At 35.4% G+C, this 19,875-nt stretch overlaps 1 protein-coding gene across 2 annotated transcripts in view; it reads right to left on the reverse strand.

Annotated features, from left to right (window-relative positions):
• The window catches only part of LOC137641567 (procollagen-lysine,2-oxoglutarate 5-dioxygenase 1-like), a 252,332-nt gene that overhangs the window by 52,608 nt on the left and 179,849 nt on the right, over positions 1-19,875 (reverse strand). The window contains exons 13-16 of one of the 2 annotated variants that reach the window (XM_068374255.1): positions 19,491-19,592; positions 17,921-18,025; positions 17,084-17,242; positions 6,986-8,018 (exon numbers count right to left, since the gene is read on the reverse strand). In XM_068374255.1, coding sequence (XP_068230356.1) covers positions 7,800-8,018; positions 17,084-17,242; positions 17,921-18,025; positions 19,491-19,592 — 585 coding nt within the window. In that variant the 3' untranslated portion in view covers positions 6,986-7,799. Of the gene's footprint in view, positions 1-6,985; positions 8,019-17,083; positions 17,243-17,920; positions 18,026-19,490; positions 19,593-19,875 lie in introns of those variants that run through there. The other variant, XM_068374256.1, reaches the window with a different exon arrangement.

A 19,875-nucleotide genomic window follows, 5' to 3' on the forward strand; every position in this document is an offset into this window, starting at 1 on the left:
TAGGAAAAGAACAAACTTGTGACTACATTGTAAAGACTGGTTCTGGTGGAGTATTGTGGAGTAACTGTTGATTTCTGAGATAACTCTCGGACGTACGGAGCCTGAATCTAAACGATCATAGTAACATCGCCGTACCTCACCATCTAAAATGTTAAGTGCACCATCCAATGCCTAGGAGCTGAGCGGAGGCACCAGTTAAGTATTAACTGACAATTAAAGTAAATGTAACTGACTTTTTTTTTTTTCCTGGCCCTTACGGCCAGCCACTGTCTCTTGTACACTTGCAGCCCGTAGGATTTTATTTCCACAAACAGCAAGGTTTTATAACAACAGTTTCCGTGAAAAAAGGTCACAAAAATCCAAACAGATTGATACAAGTACATATAGGCAGAAACAAGTTATTAGTGAGAGGAGAGCCATAACAATAATATACAAAAAACAGGAATACCATTGCAATGTGTGAGCGTGTTATACACATACGGTACTTGGCTCCCCGCCCCCGTTAAAACACACATACATGTGAAATAGGGCTCCATGCTCTTGAAAGGCATAATGTAAGTAGGTCATCAGGCAGGAGATATGCAGGTTTTAGACAATCAATGGAGACCCATCCTTCTTTGTCACACATGTTGAGGAGTTATGCTTTCAGCATACGATGGATCACAAGGAAAGAACGGTATTGTAGTCTGGTATAACAAGTGTACCTTTGGCGCCAATCGGCCTGCTCCCTGAGAAGGGAGCAGCCGTTCAGAACTTCCCCACGCCCTCGACTGTTAAAACACTGCAAGAATTCTTGGGCCTGATCAACTATTATCACCGTTTCCTGCCAGCCAACGCCACCACTCTTGCCCCCCTTTACACCTCCTCAAGAACAAGCCAAAAGACCTGAAGTCAGATCCCCTTCAAAAAGCAGCCTTCTGCAATGCAAAGAATGCCCTATCAACCACTGCTGCTCTTACTTTTCCCTTGCCACATGCACCTCTCATTCTCTCCACCAATGCCAGCGACATCACTGTTGGGGCAGCCCTTGAGCAGGTGGTCAACGGCTTACCCCAACCAATGGCCTTCTTCAGTAGGAAACTGTCTGAGGCCGAATCTGGCTACTCTATCTTTGACAGAAAATTGCTGGCGGTGCACTTGGCTATCCATCACTTTCACCACATCCTGGAAAGTACGCCCTTCACCCTTCGCAGAAGAGAACGGCAAGCATCCCTTTCTAACAAAAATCGCATGTCTGTACCTAAGGTATGTAAAAAGAAAAGATTACTGACAGGGTGAGGCCACTTACACGATTTTTTACCAGTGACAACCATTCACACATTTCTTCACAACACCCCCGAATTTGGAGAGGTAGTAGCTTAGCTGCAGCCGATGGGTGTCAGGAAGTGACTGGAGAGATCGTTGGCTGGGGCATAAGTAAGGGGTTGTATATGTAGGTGGTGGGCGGTTTTGTCGCCGCTATGGCACAACACTGGGTGGCCGTCTGTGTCCTATCGCATTCACGTCGGCTTCGGTCTATGTTAAATAGGTGTTCACTTCATCAGGAGTGGAGGCATCAATGGAGGTCTGGAAGGTGAGGGAGTGGCTGACCATAAGGGCATCGACTTTGGTCGTCAGGTCCTTTATGGGCAAAATATCGCCATCAGGGATAACAGCCCGTACAGGTTTGGGTAGGCGCCATACTCAAAGGGCACGAAGTAGATTCACTTCACGAGGAGAGCCCTCTGTGGCAGGTTGTAGGCTAGCGATAGTGGTCATTTCCATGAAGGCAAGCGAAGCTTTTTGGTTCCACCCAATGGTTGTTGAGAGAGCTGAAAAAGTTTCGCTATGCTGGCAGCTGGCAATAGCGAGTAGTGCTCCACGAGGTATGATTTGTGGGCGTCGTACATTATTGGGGTGTCTGCTTGCTTGTACAGCCAATGGGAGATTTCCGGGAACGTTTCCTCGGGGATTACCGTGAGAACATAATCTGCTTTGGTACTTGACCGAGTCATGCCCTTGATGCAAAGCTGGACTTCAGCATGGTGGAACCAGGCAAACACTTCTCTGCTGGGGAAGGACAGTAATTTCAGGGCGTAGCATTGATAGTAGAGTCAGTGTCTGACAGCTGCATCAGAGGAAAGCGGGAGGGAGCTGAGCACTTCGTTGGTCACTAATGTACGAAGGCACCAGTTAGGTATTAACTCATAAGCAGAGTGAATGCAACTGATTTTTATATCAACAGTTTCTGTGAAAGGAGATCACACAAATTCAAACAGCTTGATACAAGTACATACAGGCAGAGACAAGTTATTTAGTGCGAGGGGAGAGTGATAATGAAAATACACAAAAAACAGACATACCGTTACAGTGTACGAGCATGTGATACGCATGCAGTACTGAGCTCGACAAGGTTTGCCAGTTATTCACAAGATATGAAAAAGGGAGGGGAAGTGTGAGGTATGTAATCATAAACAATACATACAGTGGTCATATGCTAATGCTAACTTGGCTATAGATGCAAAATAACAAAAGAACGGAAAAAGGTGCAAATTAATAATAATCAACTAAGAATATAGAGAAAATAGTATATAGTGCATCACATGAATACATATCCATACACATCGTCCTTCCCCACATCGCGAGGAATCATCCCGTCCTTTGTGAGATAAAGTGTCTCTAGACACAATTGATCCTTCTACACTGGACACAGAAAAGAGAGAATCAGTCAGCTTTCTTGAGAGTCTTGGTTCTCATCAGGCAAGTTATTGGCTTAGGTGAGCCAAGCAAAGCATTAAAGAAAATAATAAGATAATGATTTAAAAACCATTCAGAACACCTTGAGTAGCTAGACAATATAGAACTTCTTTGGTCAGGGAAGTGTTATGCTAATCTACAAGTCTACGGAAAAAGGAACTTGCTTAGAACGAGCTGTACGAATAAGATCTTACCTCTGCACTCCCTAGGAAAAGACATTTCTACATCACATAATACCCCTCACCTTTTTCTGGTCAATTATGACCTTTGCCTTTGCTCGTTTCCACTGGCTTGTAGAGGAATCTGACCTTATCTGGGCTATGGCTATCCAATCATTAAGATTGATTTTATGAAAATGGGCAAATGTAACCGATACGTGTAAAACACTTGTCCCTTCCACACACTTCACCCTGTAGCATGCCTAGCTGTGACTCATAAAAAATAGAATCAGCAGATCAGGAGTGTATCTCGACGTGCAGTACAGTATGTTTGCTCGGATGTTAAGCAATGGCTTTGCAAGACCCTGTTTTAATTGTTAGGTTTGTTATGACAGCTATGTTAGTGTTTAGTTTGTTTGCTAGTACCCAGCTGAGGATTAGTCGTTTGATAATTTCAATAGATTTCGTTGGTAAAACTAATTAATAGAAAGTGTTTTGTACAATATAATGAATACAATGTAAGAATTCATTCTTGCTTAAAGGTTCCATCAATTTTTTGAGGACGGAACATTCAATATTAGGTGAAACTAAACAATATAGAGCACTGTGCTATGAATTACTGTGATTATTTGTTTTTCTGATAACGTTAGTAAATGCGACTCCTTTCTTTTGCTTTCTTGATGTTAATTCCTTTTATTTCTACGTTTGCAAGTCTGCCTGTCATTTGTAATGAGAGGAAATAAACTATAGAAGAAATAATGTAAGATATGTAGAGATCATTATTAAAATTAAACTAAAAAATTTGTCATGCAAACAATGAGAAAATATGTCAATCTGTTCAACAAATTCCATTCACTACAAGTTTGAACTACTGAAGTTCCACAGATCCAACTGCCCGATTAAGAACATCATTCCACAATTAGGTCACAGCGGGAATTAAACTTATTGAATACTTTGTAGTATTGAGCCTTATGATGCAGAAGGCAGGACTAAAACTGCATACATACCATGTAGATGATGGTCAGTACATATGTGGAAGATCTGAATGCAAAGGATGGTCGGAATTATGAAGAATCTTATGTAACGTGCGTAAAGAATTAACAAAAATAAACTGATTATGATCAGGAATTAGAAATCCATGACAGCATCTTTTTGTCGAACAAATTTAGATGAGAGGCAGCAGCTGGAGGACAATACTCGAAAAGCTTTAATGAAAGAATTCAAACTTTTTTTCACCATAGACTGGTCTCCAAAACGCTTTACTTTCAATAATTCCATTTTGTGTTATTTACAATAAGGAATCAAGCCTCAAATTTTAATTAGGGGAAACATTATCAATGCAGAGATCTGGATGTGGAGGAGGCATTGTCCTCGACCTACTTACAATAATACCTAGGGTTTTGTTCAACTAAATGCCCCACAATCTGCACTGATTCAGGGATGGCGTTAATGCAGAGCACCATATCCATGTACGGAATTGTGTTTTAGGCTAGGCCACTTGTGTATATATAAAGAATATTCATTGTCTCAAATGGTATTCTCAGGTATACCAAATAATCGTTCCTATACTCCCTATGATAACCAACAAAAAATACTCTGCGATATATTTCTTAAATATTCCTTAATTATGCTAAGAAAAGACCCCCCTACTCCCAACTTAAGTTTATGGAGATAATTGGTAAAAAGTTATATGATCCCCCCACCCTCCCTCACAGCTGCAAGGAAGACAATGTCCAAACACAGGTTGAAGGCCCGGTCTAATCTGTCTAGTGAATAGAATAGTTCAGTAGGTATTCTGCAATTCCGAGTAATTTGGATAATTGTCAAGGTTGAAATAAATTCAGTTTTTCTCTAACAAATGAGTACCTTCATCAGTTAGTTTTTTTATACTGTATATGTGTCTGTACAAATTTATATAAGATTAAATGTTCTCTTGTAATCAAACTGTTGTAACTTGTTTCTTAGGGGAAATTGTCGGACAAATCCAATCTTGAAGATCAATTTTTAAATACTAAATGTGAATCCAGTGCCACCTGTTTTTGACATTTTTTATTTTCATTAATCTCCATAATCCTTAGGGGGAAACGCACCCTGAATTCTAGAATACATACAACGAATTCAGTGGTCAATTAAAAAGGCTAATCATAATTCATCCTGGCGTTATTCGCCACATCATAAGAGCATGAAAATGTTGACATTAACCCTATCTACTTACTTTGTAGCTTTAAAAAACTAAACCAATCTTGGTCTGTCTGCTGCTTGGCAAGAAGCCGCTAACTCCTATGATGCCACTATGGCGTCACTATGACGAATTTCAAGTAATAGTTATATATTCCATTATGTATGGATGGTTATTTTACATTAAAATGATGGACCCTTAATTGTGTTTTATTCCGGTGTCGTATTCCTATAAATTCTTTTACATGAAAGTTATAATCCATTGTAGATATAAAATACGAAAAATAAACTTATATAAGCGTACATTTGCAGTCAAGTTACTAAATCCTAGAAAAGAAAACTTGAAAATTGAAAGGAATTCTTTTGGTTGTAAAACAATGGGCGTCTTCATTTATAACAACATTTTTGGCAGAAGACGAAAAGGAAGCATGTCATGTTGTACCCAAAATACCTTTCCCTCTTAAAAGGCTTCGGTCACACCGGGCGCGGTGAACAGGGAGGTTACAGAGAAGAGATTCCCACGGCAAACTAAAACGTTAAGTATCGTATGCGGGTGGCCACATTGAAGGAGCGAGAAGCCTACAACCACTGAAGTTGCCGCCAAACAATGTATTTAGACTGCTTTCACACGTTCCGACTACCGACCACGGTCATTAACCGGCCAACCGCTGTGATCATCCACGGCGACCATCTAAAAACTGCACAGCGAAGTGCCTTGAATAGCACGAAATGTACACAGGAGTGACAGGACTCGATGATCTTGTTCAGACACAAGGTCCGACGACCTTTTGCCGTCTAGCGTAGACGGCGACAATACTATAGCCTGTAAAATGTAAATTTAGTTTTTCACAGTGTTAAATACAAGTTTGGAAGCAACTTGAATATACTAAATAGGTATTTACGTGTTTTAATACCTCTAATACACAAAGCAGAGAATTTTGTAGGTATACCATGTATATTTCATAATTAAAAAAAAAAAATGCATTCCCGTAAGTAATCACACAACCTCCGTGGTCAAAAGCCTGACAGATAACATCTAGACAACGTTTCCAGCTAGCGCCTTTAAATACATAGTGAGTCTCATGGTTACCGGGAGAAAGAGAGAGAGAGAGAGAGAGAGAGAGAGAGAGAGAGAGAGAGAGAGAGAGAGAGAGAGAGAGAAGAGAGAGAGATACATTCAAAATTACTGTTACTTCATGTTAACGAAAATACGATTGAGTATCCTTTAAATCATGCTCCATATATTATATATAATTCATATTATCATTGAAGTTTTGAGAGTGAACAGTACGGACGGTAAAAAATTGATACATGCGAAAGAGACCTTACAATACGAAGAAACATTAAAAGCTTAAAGTCCGCTCATTAATGGTAGATGCAAGGGACAGTCAAATTGCCCTAGTTAGCAAGACAAAGCCCAACCACCCTCTCAATCCAAGATAGGACCAGGGAGGACCAGGCAATGGCTGCTGATGACTCAGCAGCTAGACAAATAGGCTCTTCCAAACCGTCCCCCATCTTTAGCTCACAAGGAAGGTGAGGTTACAGACACTACAAGAAACTATGGAGTTTCAGCAGGACTCGAATCCCACTTCGGTAAATCGTCAGGTAGGGACGTTTCCAATAGGCCATGGCAATCCCTATTATGGATTTTTTTCAAGTGAGGGTACTTCGTCGTAAGTTGTCCTCATAAAATTGTTTGTGTGATGTGATTCCTAGTTACAAAAGATGTTCTTGAGCCTCATCTAGGAATCTTGATAACTCATAGTTTTGTAGCTTGTGTTTTGTGGCACGTATGTCCTCATAAACTTTTACACGTATTAAGATTAAGAAATTGCTCGTAAATTGGGGTCTTTACAAATTTATCTACTTACTAAAAATAAATTTGCAATATTAAAAGAAACGTACGCTTTCATATGCTTTTATTGGTATAACTAGAGTAACAATAATTTCATTCAATTTTAAAACAGAAATTGCAACATTTTTTTTATTTAAATATTTATAACCAATATTTTAATCGTGTATATTCAGTGATTTGCTTCAATGTTAGTTACACGTGTCTATTAATTGAGTATTTCTGTTGCGTTATACCGAATAATGTTTCGATTAAAAAACATTATTACAGCTATTTTCCATTATGAAAATACATGGTTAACAGAATTCGCTTCACTGGCAAATAACAGTGAGGACTTATGATGCCTTCCACTGAAATACATCAAGGTGACCAACCACCGAGATAGAATTATCAATTTATGCTGTTTAACATCATGCAATGAAATTTGTGATCTCATAAGATATAATTTAAGGATCTAAAACGTGAAATACGCATCCAATATCATCCTTTTAGATGTTGAGTCTTAAAAAGATATTCGAAATATTCCAAATAATGCCCATGCAAATAAATTCGGCTTCTTGTAGCAGAATAAAAACAACGTTTAGACGTTCAGTTTGATAGAAAACAAACCTGTGTCCTCCCTTCACCCTGTCATAAACATTCCATGAAAACAAATCCGGTTAGATCTTCCTTCCCAACTTCCAGTCTATGGAAGCTGCTTGGAACTTCCTAGAAAATCTTTCATGAAAAAGGATCGTTTATTGCTTTTGATGGTTCTGCTAACCTTAATTCTTATTTCCAATCCTTTCTTTATTGTTTTTTTTTTTTTTTTTTCTTGAACTTTTCCACCTATCTCTTGTGCTGGTTCCAACAAGAATTTCGTAACCGCCTTTCTACAGAATCCACTTGGGTCCTCCCTTGGAAAATTCGTCGTTTGTGTCGATGATATTGATCATGGCGTAACGGGTTCCGGACTCGAGGGCGACGCCCCTGTGGCTGTGGAGTGGCCGGTCAGGTTGAATCACGGCCCATCCCGTCCTGTTGTGGGCCACAAGGAACTCTTCTTCCTCGTCGAAGTAACGGTTGCCCAGCTTGTACTGGATGCCGCCTCCCTTGTGGAACGAGAGAGAGAGAAAAAAGATAGTAAATTGTTTATTATTTTCTTATCGGACTAAGCAATGACTTCAGGATGTGCTGTGCTATGTTAGCGATATTCTAAGATTTATCTCTGAATCGGGTCGCCTGAAAGCTATTTCATTCTTAATAGGACATCGCTTTTATGGTTTTAAATTGAATTTCCTTTTATTCTTTATTTATAACAAACTATATCGGTGTCAATGGCTTTCGATGTCAGGATGCTGTAGAAAACTCAAAATCTATGAATCATATGATGTGAAGTTAGTAGGTGTGAAAATTTTCTAGAAAAATAAAATATTTCTCTCAATGCATTATATTACTTTACATAAAGGGCATTACATTACAGTACTTTACTTAACAGAGTAAGTTCCGTTGTAGTATATGATTTTTTTGCCTTTTTCCTTTGTTCTATGTAAATTTGCCTTTCTGGTTGCTTCTATTCTTATTCTGGTTTCCATATTCTGTCTTTGTGTCTTAGTGTATTCTAAATCACATAGTTTCATTATTGTTGTATATTATCCTTCTCGCATCGTTAGATTAAATTTAAGAGGAACCAATTAATGTGTATCAAATTCTACAGTCATGATTTTTTATCCTTTTTGATGATATATACAATTTCCTGCAAGCTTGATCTCCTTAACAAATGTAGTTGAAATACTTAAGTTTATGAATTCGTTCGCCTTCCTTATAAGTCCGACACTTTATATTATTACTAAAATTATTATTATCATTATCATTATTATTATTATTATTATTATTATTATTATTATTATTATTATTATTATTATTTATCATTATTATTATTATTTTTACTATTATTATTATTATTATTATTATTATTATTATTATTATTATTATTATTATTATTATTAATAATAGCTAAGCTACAACCCTAGATGGAAAAGCAGAATGCTATATGCCCAAGGGCTCCAACACGGAAAAATAAAAGGGAAAATGCCATTCATTATATATATATATATATATATATATATATATATATATATATATATATATATATATGAATATATATTATATAGATATTTAGACAGATATGCATACGTATATATATATATATATATATATATATATATACTGTATATATAGATATAGATATAGATATAGATATATATAGATATATATATATATATATATATATATATATATATATATATATATATATCTATATGTGTATATATATATATATATATATATATATATATATATGTATATATATACAGTATATATAATATACATACAGTACATACACTATTGTACGTGACCCATCAAAATGACGGATAAATATTTACTTGATATGCACACACAAACGCACAAACACACACGTAGATTCAACTCGTACCACTCCTCCCCCTTTCCGCTCGGGATACCCCTCTCACCAGGTTATGACTACTCCCTCCCACCCTGCCAGAGGGATGGGGAGAGCCCAATGCCACTCAGCGTAACAGGAAATATATATATATGAATATATATATATATATATATATATATATATATATATATATATATATATACACACATAAATATATATGTATATATATATGTGTGTGTGCGTGTGTGTGTGTGTGTGTAACCAGACACTTTCTCTTTATTATCCAAGGGATGTGTATATATATATATATATATATATATATATATATATATATATATATATATATATATATGGGTTTGCAATATAATATCAGATGAATAAAAGATGCTTTTCACAGGATAAAAGGTAATGGAAATTATATTTTCATCTAAAATGGATGAATGGCGCTTTCCAAGGACAAAAAGAAACATACGACAAAGAAAGTTATGAGATATATGTTTTAAATCTAGTTGAAAGAATTTAGCTTTCTGTCGAATATTTAAGTGCAAAACAATGTTATGCTAAGAAATAAATGCATTTACAGTTTCCTAATAAGATTTCATCAGTAGCATGGAGAATAGTTTTCAACGCAACATTTCGGTGGAATGAATGCATTATTACATCATGATATTCCAGTATAAAAAAAATATATATTGTTTTTCAGTTTATCTCAAGAGAAAAAGTATTATGATAAAGCAGTCATGTCCCGTTCTGGTAACCGACCAACTCATCTCTATGAATATTTAAAAGACAGATGAAGTATGGAAAAAGACACCATTATGATACTAGCAAATTAAATATAAAAAAAAAAAAAACTCATAAACTTCCCCAGACGAATTGTGGCTGTGACCTATGAACGCCCACGATTAAAGGTAATTTTAATATGAAGGTCATGGTTAAGGTCGCGGCACCACTAACTATCGCGTCATCTGAGAAAAGTTTCACAAATAAAAAGTTTCTATATTATAGTTCAAAAGTCATGGCCCAAAATTACGGCAAAGTCTACATGATATGCTAAGCGTTGAATGTCACATAGACCATTTATCTACCTTTAAGCATAATTTACATGCCGGTTTAGCATTGTTCCATGTCTGACTGAAATCATTTCAACCACGTTGGCAAAATTGCTGAAAATTGTAAGTGCAATATAATAATGCATTCAATCGTGGAGTTTTTATGACATGTTAAGCACAAAATACATTATTATTATTATTATTATTATTATTATTATTATTATTATTATTATTATTATTATTATTATTATTATTACTTGCTAAGCTACAAGCCTAGCTGGAAAAATCAGGATGCTATACGCCAAGGGCTCCAACAGGAAAAAATAGCCCAGTGAGAAAAGGAAACAAGGGAATAGACTAAAAGCGAAGCTTTTAGCAACTTGAAAAAAAAAATATTTTTAGAACAGTAACAACTTTAAAATATAAGTTTCAGAAAAAAACAACAAGAGGCAGTGGGCTAAGATAGAATAGTGTGTTCGAGTGTACCATTAAGAAAGAGAACTCTAACCCAAGACAGTGAAAGACCATGTTACAGAGGCTATGACACTACCCAAGACTTAGAGAGCAGTGGTTTGATAATTGGAGTGTTCTTCTCCTAGAAAAGCTGCTTACTATAGCTAAAGAGTCTCTTCTACCCTTATCAAGAGGAAAGTAGCCAGTGAACAACTACAGTGCAGTAGTTAACCTCTTGAGTGAAGAATAATTGGTTGGTAATCTCACTCAGTGTTGTACACACATTCATACATATGTATATGCACATATACACACATGTATATAGATCTGCATATATATATATATATATATATATATATATATATATATATAAATATATATATATATATATATATATATATATATATATATATGTATACACAGTATAATATATATATAATATATATATATATATATATATATATATATATATATATATATATATATATATATATATATACATTCACTGTGGATCCACCTCAGCAATTTCACATTTTACAGCTCTTCCCTTCACTCATCATCATTTCTCTATCTTTTATAACAATACTGTATGGTCTTTATGCTAACGGCATCTGGGTGTCAGACCTAAATACCATAAATCAACCTATTCTTACAAAAGCTTTGTGAAATTTTGGCAACAAATGAAACATGACATATCCAAGCAATCTGGTAAATAGCGGTTCTCTCTCTCTCTCTCTCTCTCTCTCTCTCTCTCTCTCTCTCTCTCTCTCTCTCTCATACACCTGACAACACTGAGATTACCAACCAATTATTCTTCACCCAAGGGGTTACCTACTGCACTGTAGTTGTGCATTGGCTACTATCCTTTTGGTAAGGGTAGAAGAGACTTTTTAGCTATAGTAAGCAGCTTTTCTAGGAGAAGCGCACTCCAATATCAAACCATTGTTTTCTAGTTTTGGGTAGTGCCATAGCCTCTGTACCATTGCTTTTCGCTGTCTTGAGCTAGCGTTCTCTTGCCTGAGGGTACACTCGAACACACTATTCTATCTTACCCCACTTCCTCTTGTTTTTTTTTTTTTTTTGAAACTCTTATAGTCTTTATATGAAATACCTTTTTAAAAAAAGTTGTAACTTCTTAAAATATGGCCGAAATAGGCCAGACGATTTGTAGGTAAAAGGAAAATGAGTCGTAACCAGAGGGATTCAATGTAGTACTGTTTGGTCAGTCAAAGGACCCAATAACTCTGGCGCTAGTATCTCAAGGGTTGGCTGACAAAAAGGTAGACGACAGACGACCCCATACATGCATGATAGTTGTATCGAGTTCGACTGAATTGCCTTTAACAGCATGAAGAGTCATGGTGACGAGGTCAATGACAATGATTTTCTGACAGATAAACACACGTACAGACTGACAGAAGACCTCCCTTTATACCCATCTTTGCATGATGTCTAACTTTGTTACAATTTGAATTAAAATCCACTGAAGAGGCATTAGAAGCACAAAGTAATCGAGACAGACACATTGGCCGGTCAGAGTTATGGGCAGGCAAGCAAACAGTCTCAGGTAGTACTACCGCCGACGTCAGCATGATAAATGCACTGGCAATCACACAGATGTATGATGGTATGAAAGTGTATTATTGTACAAATTTTGATTGATATCTCTTCAGCCATTCAGACAATTCACGGACAGACAAACAAACGTTGGGAAAATGATAATGGCCCGACCTCATCGGTAACTGACCACTTAGTTTAAGTAAAGGGGCTCATAAAGTGTATGGGAAGACTAAAAAGTATTTTATTTACGGATGTGGTGGCCTTCGCGTTCTGCCTGACAGGGGTTCGAGTCACCTTAAAACTCGATAGTTTCTAGTAGTGTCTTCAACCTCACCATCTTTGTGAGCTAAGGCTAGGGGGTTTGGGGAAGCCTGTAAGTCTACCTACTGAGTCATCAGCAGCCATTGTCTGGCTCTCCTTTGTCCTAGCTAGGAAGGAGAGGGGCCTTATGCGCTGATCATATGTATATATTGTCAGTGTCAAGGGTATTGTCCAGCAAACTAGGAAATGTCCCTGTTCCTTGCCTATCCCCTTTAAATTTTCTCTGAAAAGGATGTTTTGCATTTGAATGACTTTCCCATGTTTACATGCTTGGAAGAATTATATGCTTCACATTATATTCACTGCCTATAACAAAGAAGAACTGGCTGCCGCCATATAAATTGCATCACTTTCACTTTGCCAAAGAATTTTCCTATTCTGAATTGATGCAACGGGTAATTGGGATAAATATACATAAATAAATGCATACACATGTTTATATACATACACACGCACACACACACACACACACACATATATATATATATATATATATATATATATATATATATATTAATTCCCTGTTGATCCACCTTAGCAATTTCCCATCTTACAGCTCTTCCCTAAACTCACCATCATTTCTCTATTTTTTATAACGACACTGTATGGCTTTTTTGACAACATCTGGGCTTTGGACTTAAATGCCATAAATCAAACTATTCATACAAAGGCTTTTTTAAATTTTGGTAATAAATGAAAAATGACATTCATGCAATCTGGTAAATAGCGGTCCCCCCCCCCCTCTCTCTCTCTCTCTCTCTCTCTCTCTCTCTCTCTCTCTCTCTCTCTCTCTCTCTCTCTCTCTCTCCAACTAAAATGAGTTTTGTTCATTATTATTCATATGATTATTACTATTATCATTGAAATTACTACAACTTTCATAATTATCATCAAAATCGAGATTATTAAAAGATAACATTTAAAATGTAAAAATAAACCTTTTGCATTTCCTATAGCATAAAATATATAACATTAATTGTTACGAATCAAAACCATTAAAAAACTAAAGTCCCGAGATATATTATTATTATTATTATTATTATTATTATTATTATTATCATTATTACTTGCTAATCTACAACCGTAGTTGGAAAAGCAGGATGCTTTAAGCCCAGGGGCCCCAACAGGGAAAATAACCCAGTAAGGAAAGGAAAAAAAGAGGAAAAATAAAATATTCTAAGAACAATAACAACAGCAAAATAAATATTTCCTTTATAAACTATAAAAACTTTAACAAAAAAAAGAAGAAAAGAAATTAGACAGAACAGTGTGCCCGAGCGTACCCTCAAGCAAGAGAAATCCAACCCAAGACAGTAGAAGACCATTGTACAGAGGTTATTGCACTACCCAAGACTAGAGAACAATGGTTTGATTTTGGAGTTTCCTTCTTCTAGAAGAGCTGCTTAACATAGCTAAATAGTCTCTTTTACCCTTACCAAGAGGAAAGTAGCCCCTGAACAATTACAGTACAGAAGTTAACCCCTTGGATGATATAAGAATTATCTGGTAATCTCAGTGTTGTCAGATGTATGAGGACAAAGGAGAATCTATAAAGAATATGCCAGACTATTCGGTATATGTGTAGGCAAACTGTAACCAGAGAGAAGGACATCATAATTCTCTAGCGGTAGCATCTCAACGGGTGGCTGGTGGCTTGGCCAACCTACTACCTACTATATGTGTGCAACAGGCCATGTATGGAATAATGTAAGAATGATATCCACTTTCTACTCTCTATGGTTTTGGAATTGCCACACCTTTTTTTTCCAAAAGAAACTGGTTCTGTTAATTAGGCTTTGTATTTTAGACAGAGAAAATATATTATTATATATATACATATATATATTTATATATATGTAAATATATATATATATATATATATATATATATATATATATATATATAGATATATAGATATATATATACATATATATATAAATATATATATATATATATATATATATATATATATATATATATATATATTCTTTAGCAAAACTTTTTATTCAAGAATGTTGAGTAATAAACAAAGCGATACCAAATCTAAATATTAAACTCATTTCATTTTCATTAGTTTCACAGCAGGATGGCATCGATAATATCAAAGGATTTTAACCTAAATTATAATAGCACCTGTTTTTTTTTTTAATCACATTTACTTCTAACAATAATAACCCTATGGGTTTAAAATTCTATCTCTCTCTTATTCTCTACTTATTTCGATACAATATTTCTTCCAGCACCTCTTTCATCCTATAATCATTGCATTAATGCTGATCTAAACGTGAATTCTAAATTTCCTACATGATGGCAAAAGCCAGCTAAATACATAGCGAATATCCCTAAAATTTTAGAGCTTCATTTTCACTGATTTATGTAAACCGCCATCGCACCAACTACGCTATTGTTATCTATTCGCTCTGTTTAATGCATATATAATACTAGTTTAACTGTCCTTAAAATCAGTACAAAAACTATGAGATCTTTTTACAAAGGCCAAAATAGAAGTAATTAACTGAATTGTATAATTCAGGGGATTCGTGCGATGCTTATTTCCCTTCTACCCTTTAATCATTCAGCAATTAAGCTTCAACCAGCATTAAACGTTAACACGGGGAAACTTGAAAGGAGAGGCAGAAGTAACGATTATGATCAAAGGCAAATACATTGCAATTATTAATATAAACTAATAACCAACCTTAACTAGTTTATACAGACATTATGATATATTTGCATGCTATAAAAGGCAACCCTTTTTTAAGGAACAATAAATAAAAAAGGCACCAGTTCACGTCTAAATAAGATGAATATTTCATGATGCAAATTTTATTCTCTGAATGTAATGCTAATCTGCTTTTCCCCCTTTTTTATAACAATTTCTAATTATATACATTTAGCAATGTAGCCTTTCCCGTTCTCTCACCAAGACTAAACTCCATAACGTAACTTGAGTCGTTTTATAGATATATTGACCTTGGTTCAATTGGGACAAAGAATATGTTGTGAAGCTCCAAAGCAGAGAAATCCTAATACTCTATTCTAATTTATATGCAAAGTGTAAAAGGGAAGTTAAAGCATATGTGCGTTTTGTATACAATCATGCACACACATATACCTAAAATTCTGCGTATATAATATATCATAATACACATGTATATGTAATATAACTACGTATATATGTACATGCACATATATTATTAGAACTCCACACAATGAGGTTCTATTGTTATTACTCATATTCGTCTTATTATTATTATTATTCTCCGGGTCTTTGATCGCTAATAACTCAGCCAATTTAAAAACGCTGTCTTTCAAACGTGAGCAGTAATATGACCCATATGGGGGAAGTATGGTTCAAGAAAATCGTGCAGATGCATGCAGCGTCCTCCATGCATAAAGCAAAATTCTTTCAAAAAGATTGCTCTTCGAGATCTCAAGTACCGTTTTGCTGGAGATACCTTGGGCCATGGTCTAGTGCAGGCGCAAGTCTGAGGTAATTTTGTTAAGTAGTTTCTCAGATATCATGAAATAAAAAATGGCTGCCACATGGTCGAAGATGGTAAATCAGATACTACTGGGCCGATTTGATTCAAATTTGGTGGAAATGTTGAGGGTATTGAGACAACATAAAGTGTGCAATATGAATAACCTTGACCTTGACCGTTTTGTGAAAAGATCGATTTAAAAATAAAAAATATTAAATCTACAGGTTTGTCATCCCAGCCTTAAAAGTAGGCGTTAGGTGACTTTCCAAGGGAACCTGGATAGTAAAAGGCTGGTTACTTTGTTAAGAAGTGTAGTTTAGGTCCCTTTGTGGGTCTATAATATAAGGTTTTATTACCCCCTAAGAGCAAATTATTGACAAATTCTGGCTGATGTTCTAATGTTCTCTAGTTACTATTATTATTATTATTATTATTATTATTAGTAGTAGTAGTAGTAGTAGTAGTAGTAGTAGTAGTAGTAGTAGTAGTAGTATCAACTAAGCTACAACCTTTGTTGGAAAGCAGGATGATATATATGTATATATATCATATATATATATATACATACTGTATATGTATATATATACAGTATATGTATACATATATATATATATATATATATATATATATATATTTATAGATATGTGTGTGTAATCGTTAGCTTTAAAGCAACTTAACATTCTAATTCCTTTTGTCCACAAGTTGAATCCTTTGAAAACGCGAAAATCATATTGTATTTGAATTTGATCAGACGAAGTCCAGAAACCCATTAATCCCCATTAAGAAGGACCCATATCAACCTACTCATTCCAAAGAGAAAACCAGTCGTGTCTTTCGCTTACCGTGAAACCATCGTTGAGTGCTATATTGAAGGTATATGAGCCGCCATCGAGATGGTAGGTGAAAGTGCCATACTTGGTGGCGCTGGAGTACTTCAGCACGAAGATCAGAGATGCTTCGGGTACGCCCTTGAAGTCTCCATATATGGATGCAAGGAGTTCCTGAAGGAATAAACGTTGTTTATTCTTTTCTTAATAAAAAGACTGACAACAAGATTCTCACCTTACCAAAGAAAAAAAAATCAAGAGGTTTTGATTATTGATAAAATTGTTTTTAATTCAATACTAGAAAATGAAACTGGGCCTGTGTTCAATTGCCTGCAAAACCTTGGTTTTTTTTTTAACAAAGAAATGATAAGGGAAAGCTTTAAGTTCTCTTTTGTCACCAAGGAAGCAAGAGTTGACTTCAAGATTTCATTTTCAATTAAAAAAAAAAACATGAATAAACCTTAGAAGGATAAGATGCAATACGTTTTCATGACACATTCAAAGAAAAAAAAAGTATAAATGTTCCTAATATACCCTGGCCAGTTATAAAAAGTAACTTTTAGAATAAACAAATGGACGTGTTTAATTATTCCTTCTCCTTTGCTCTGTTTGTGTATTATGGCAACATCTTTTCACACATCAAGTAAATTATCATGGTAAATAAAATACACCCTGACTATTTCTCTCGGCCTTCGAAACACCACAATAGCGTTAACTAACTATGTCATGTCCTTTATTCAAGACGTAAAATATCAAGACATAAATCACATATTAATTTGCTAAAATGATTTTAGCATCAGTTGAGAGTTTCTGTATCTATTTTTTGTACATTTAAAACACGTAATAAATTACCTTATGAACACTGTTGAGAATAATATGATAATCATCAGCATATCCAATCTCTTCAAAGTTGATATTTCTGCTCGAATAATGATGCGCCGCTTCCTCTCTGTCATCCTGTAGGAAGAACAGAAAGAATATATATATATATATATATATATATATATATATATATATATATATATATATATATATATATATATATATATATAATGTATGTATAGAAAAGAAGAGGTAAAACAGGCCCAAGGGCCTCCAAATAGAGAAAGGACGCAGAAAAGAAACGGATGAGGGAAGAATAAGCTGTAAAAGAGAAATTAACACACACACACACACACACACACACATATATATATATATATATATATATATATATATATATATATATATAAATATATATATATATATATATATATATATCGCATATGTGTATTTATATATGTATACATGAGATTAACATTATTATAATTCTTAGATAAACAGATAAAACTATAAAAAGAAAATTAAGTAAACCTGCGCAATGAAAAAGCACGAATTTCCTCATACATTGCAGGAAAAATTGTAATGGTCAATCCATATAAAGTGAAAAAGTGAAAAAAGATCTCATTCAACTGTTACTCTAAACTAATGAATACATAAAATTGAGCCATAGGATTAGTCCAAGGTGCGAGGTCTAGATAGACTTATAGGTCTAGTACTTATAAAACTCCTCTCCACTCCTGGAAACTATTCAAAAGGGTGGATAAGGTCTTTATGCCGTTGATAAAGCTGCTTAAAGGTCAATCTGATTCAGAGTAGCACCATTAGGCTACTAGCTTTCCTTACGCAAAGGAATAGCGCTCTTTCTGTCGTTACGCAAGCTCTCTCTCTCTCTCTCTCTCTCTCTCTCTCTCTCTCTCTCTCTCTCTCTCTCTCTCTATACACAAATGAATAGTGGTCTCTCTCTCTCTCTCTCTCTCTCTCGTTACGCAAATCAAGTGTTCTCTCTCTCTCTCTTTCGTTACACAAATCAAGTGCTCTCTCTCTCTCTCTCTCTCTCTCTCTCTCTCTCTCTCTCTCTCTCTCTCTCGTTACGCAAATCAAGTGTTCTCTCTCTCTCTCTCTCTCTCTTGGTATGTAAATGAATAGTACACTCTCTCTCTCTCGGTATGTAAATGAATAGTACACTCTCTCTCTCTCTCTCTCTCTCTCTCTCTCTCTCTCTCTCTCTCTCTCTCTCTCTCTCTCTCTCTCGTTACGCAAATCAAGTGTTCTCTCTCTCTCTCTCTCTCTCTCTTGGTATGTAAATGAATAGTACACTCTCTCTCTCTCTCTCGGTATGTAAATGAATAGTACACTCTCTCTCTCTCTCTCTCTCTCTCTCTCTCTCTCTCTCTCTCTCTCTCTCTCGTTACGCAAATCAAGTGTTCGCTCTCTCTCTCTTTCGTTACATAAATCAAGTGTTCTCTCTCTCTCTCTCTCTCTCTCTCTCTCTCTCTCTCTCTCTCTCTCTCTCTCTCTCAGATTCTCGTGTTTGCGCACTATTGCAAACATAAAACCACATCGTGTTGGATGATTGCACGAATATAAAGAAAGTACTCACCACTTCTTTATCGAACCATTTCCCGTGATGCTCCATTTCCTCGATCATTTCTCGACAGTAACGTTCAGTAAAGAAGGGAACATAGTAGAGGTAAGGTCCCACCTGCAAACGGTTGAAATTATCATTCATGTTTGAAAAGAGAAAATGCATAAATACTATCGTGTACGGAAATTCAGGTGTTTCACCAAAATTAGGATTCCTTTTCAATATATATGGATAGTTTTCTTATGGAAAATAGAGCATTATTGAAAGAGCAGCTGTGACATGATTTTATGCTTGGCTGTCAGGATTATAGCAATAAAGAATAAGGTTATTTTCATAGCAAAAGATACCACAGGGGTAGAGGTACCTAATAGGTTCTGTAATAGACTTTCAAGGTACTCAA

The sequence above is a fragment of the Palaemon carinicauda genome, chromosome 5 (assembly GCF_036898095.1).
Source record: "Palaemon carinicauda isolate YSFRI2023 chromosome 5, ASM3689809v2, whole genome shotgun sequence".
Classification (NCBI taxonomy): Eukaryota; Metazoa; Arthropoda; class Malacostraca; order Decapoda; family Palaemonidae; genus Palaemon; species Palaemon carinicauda.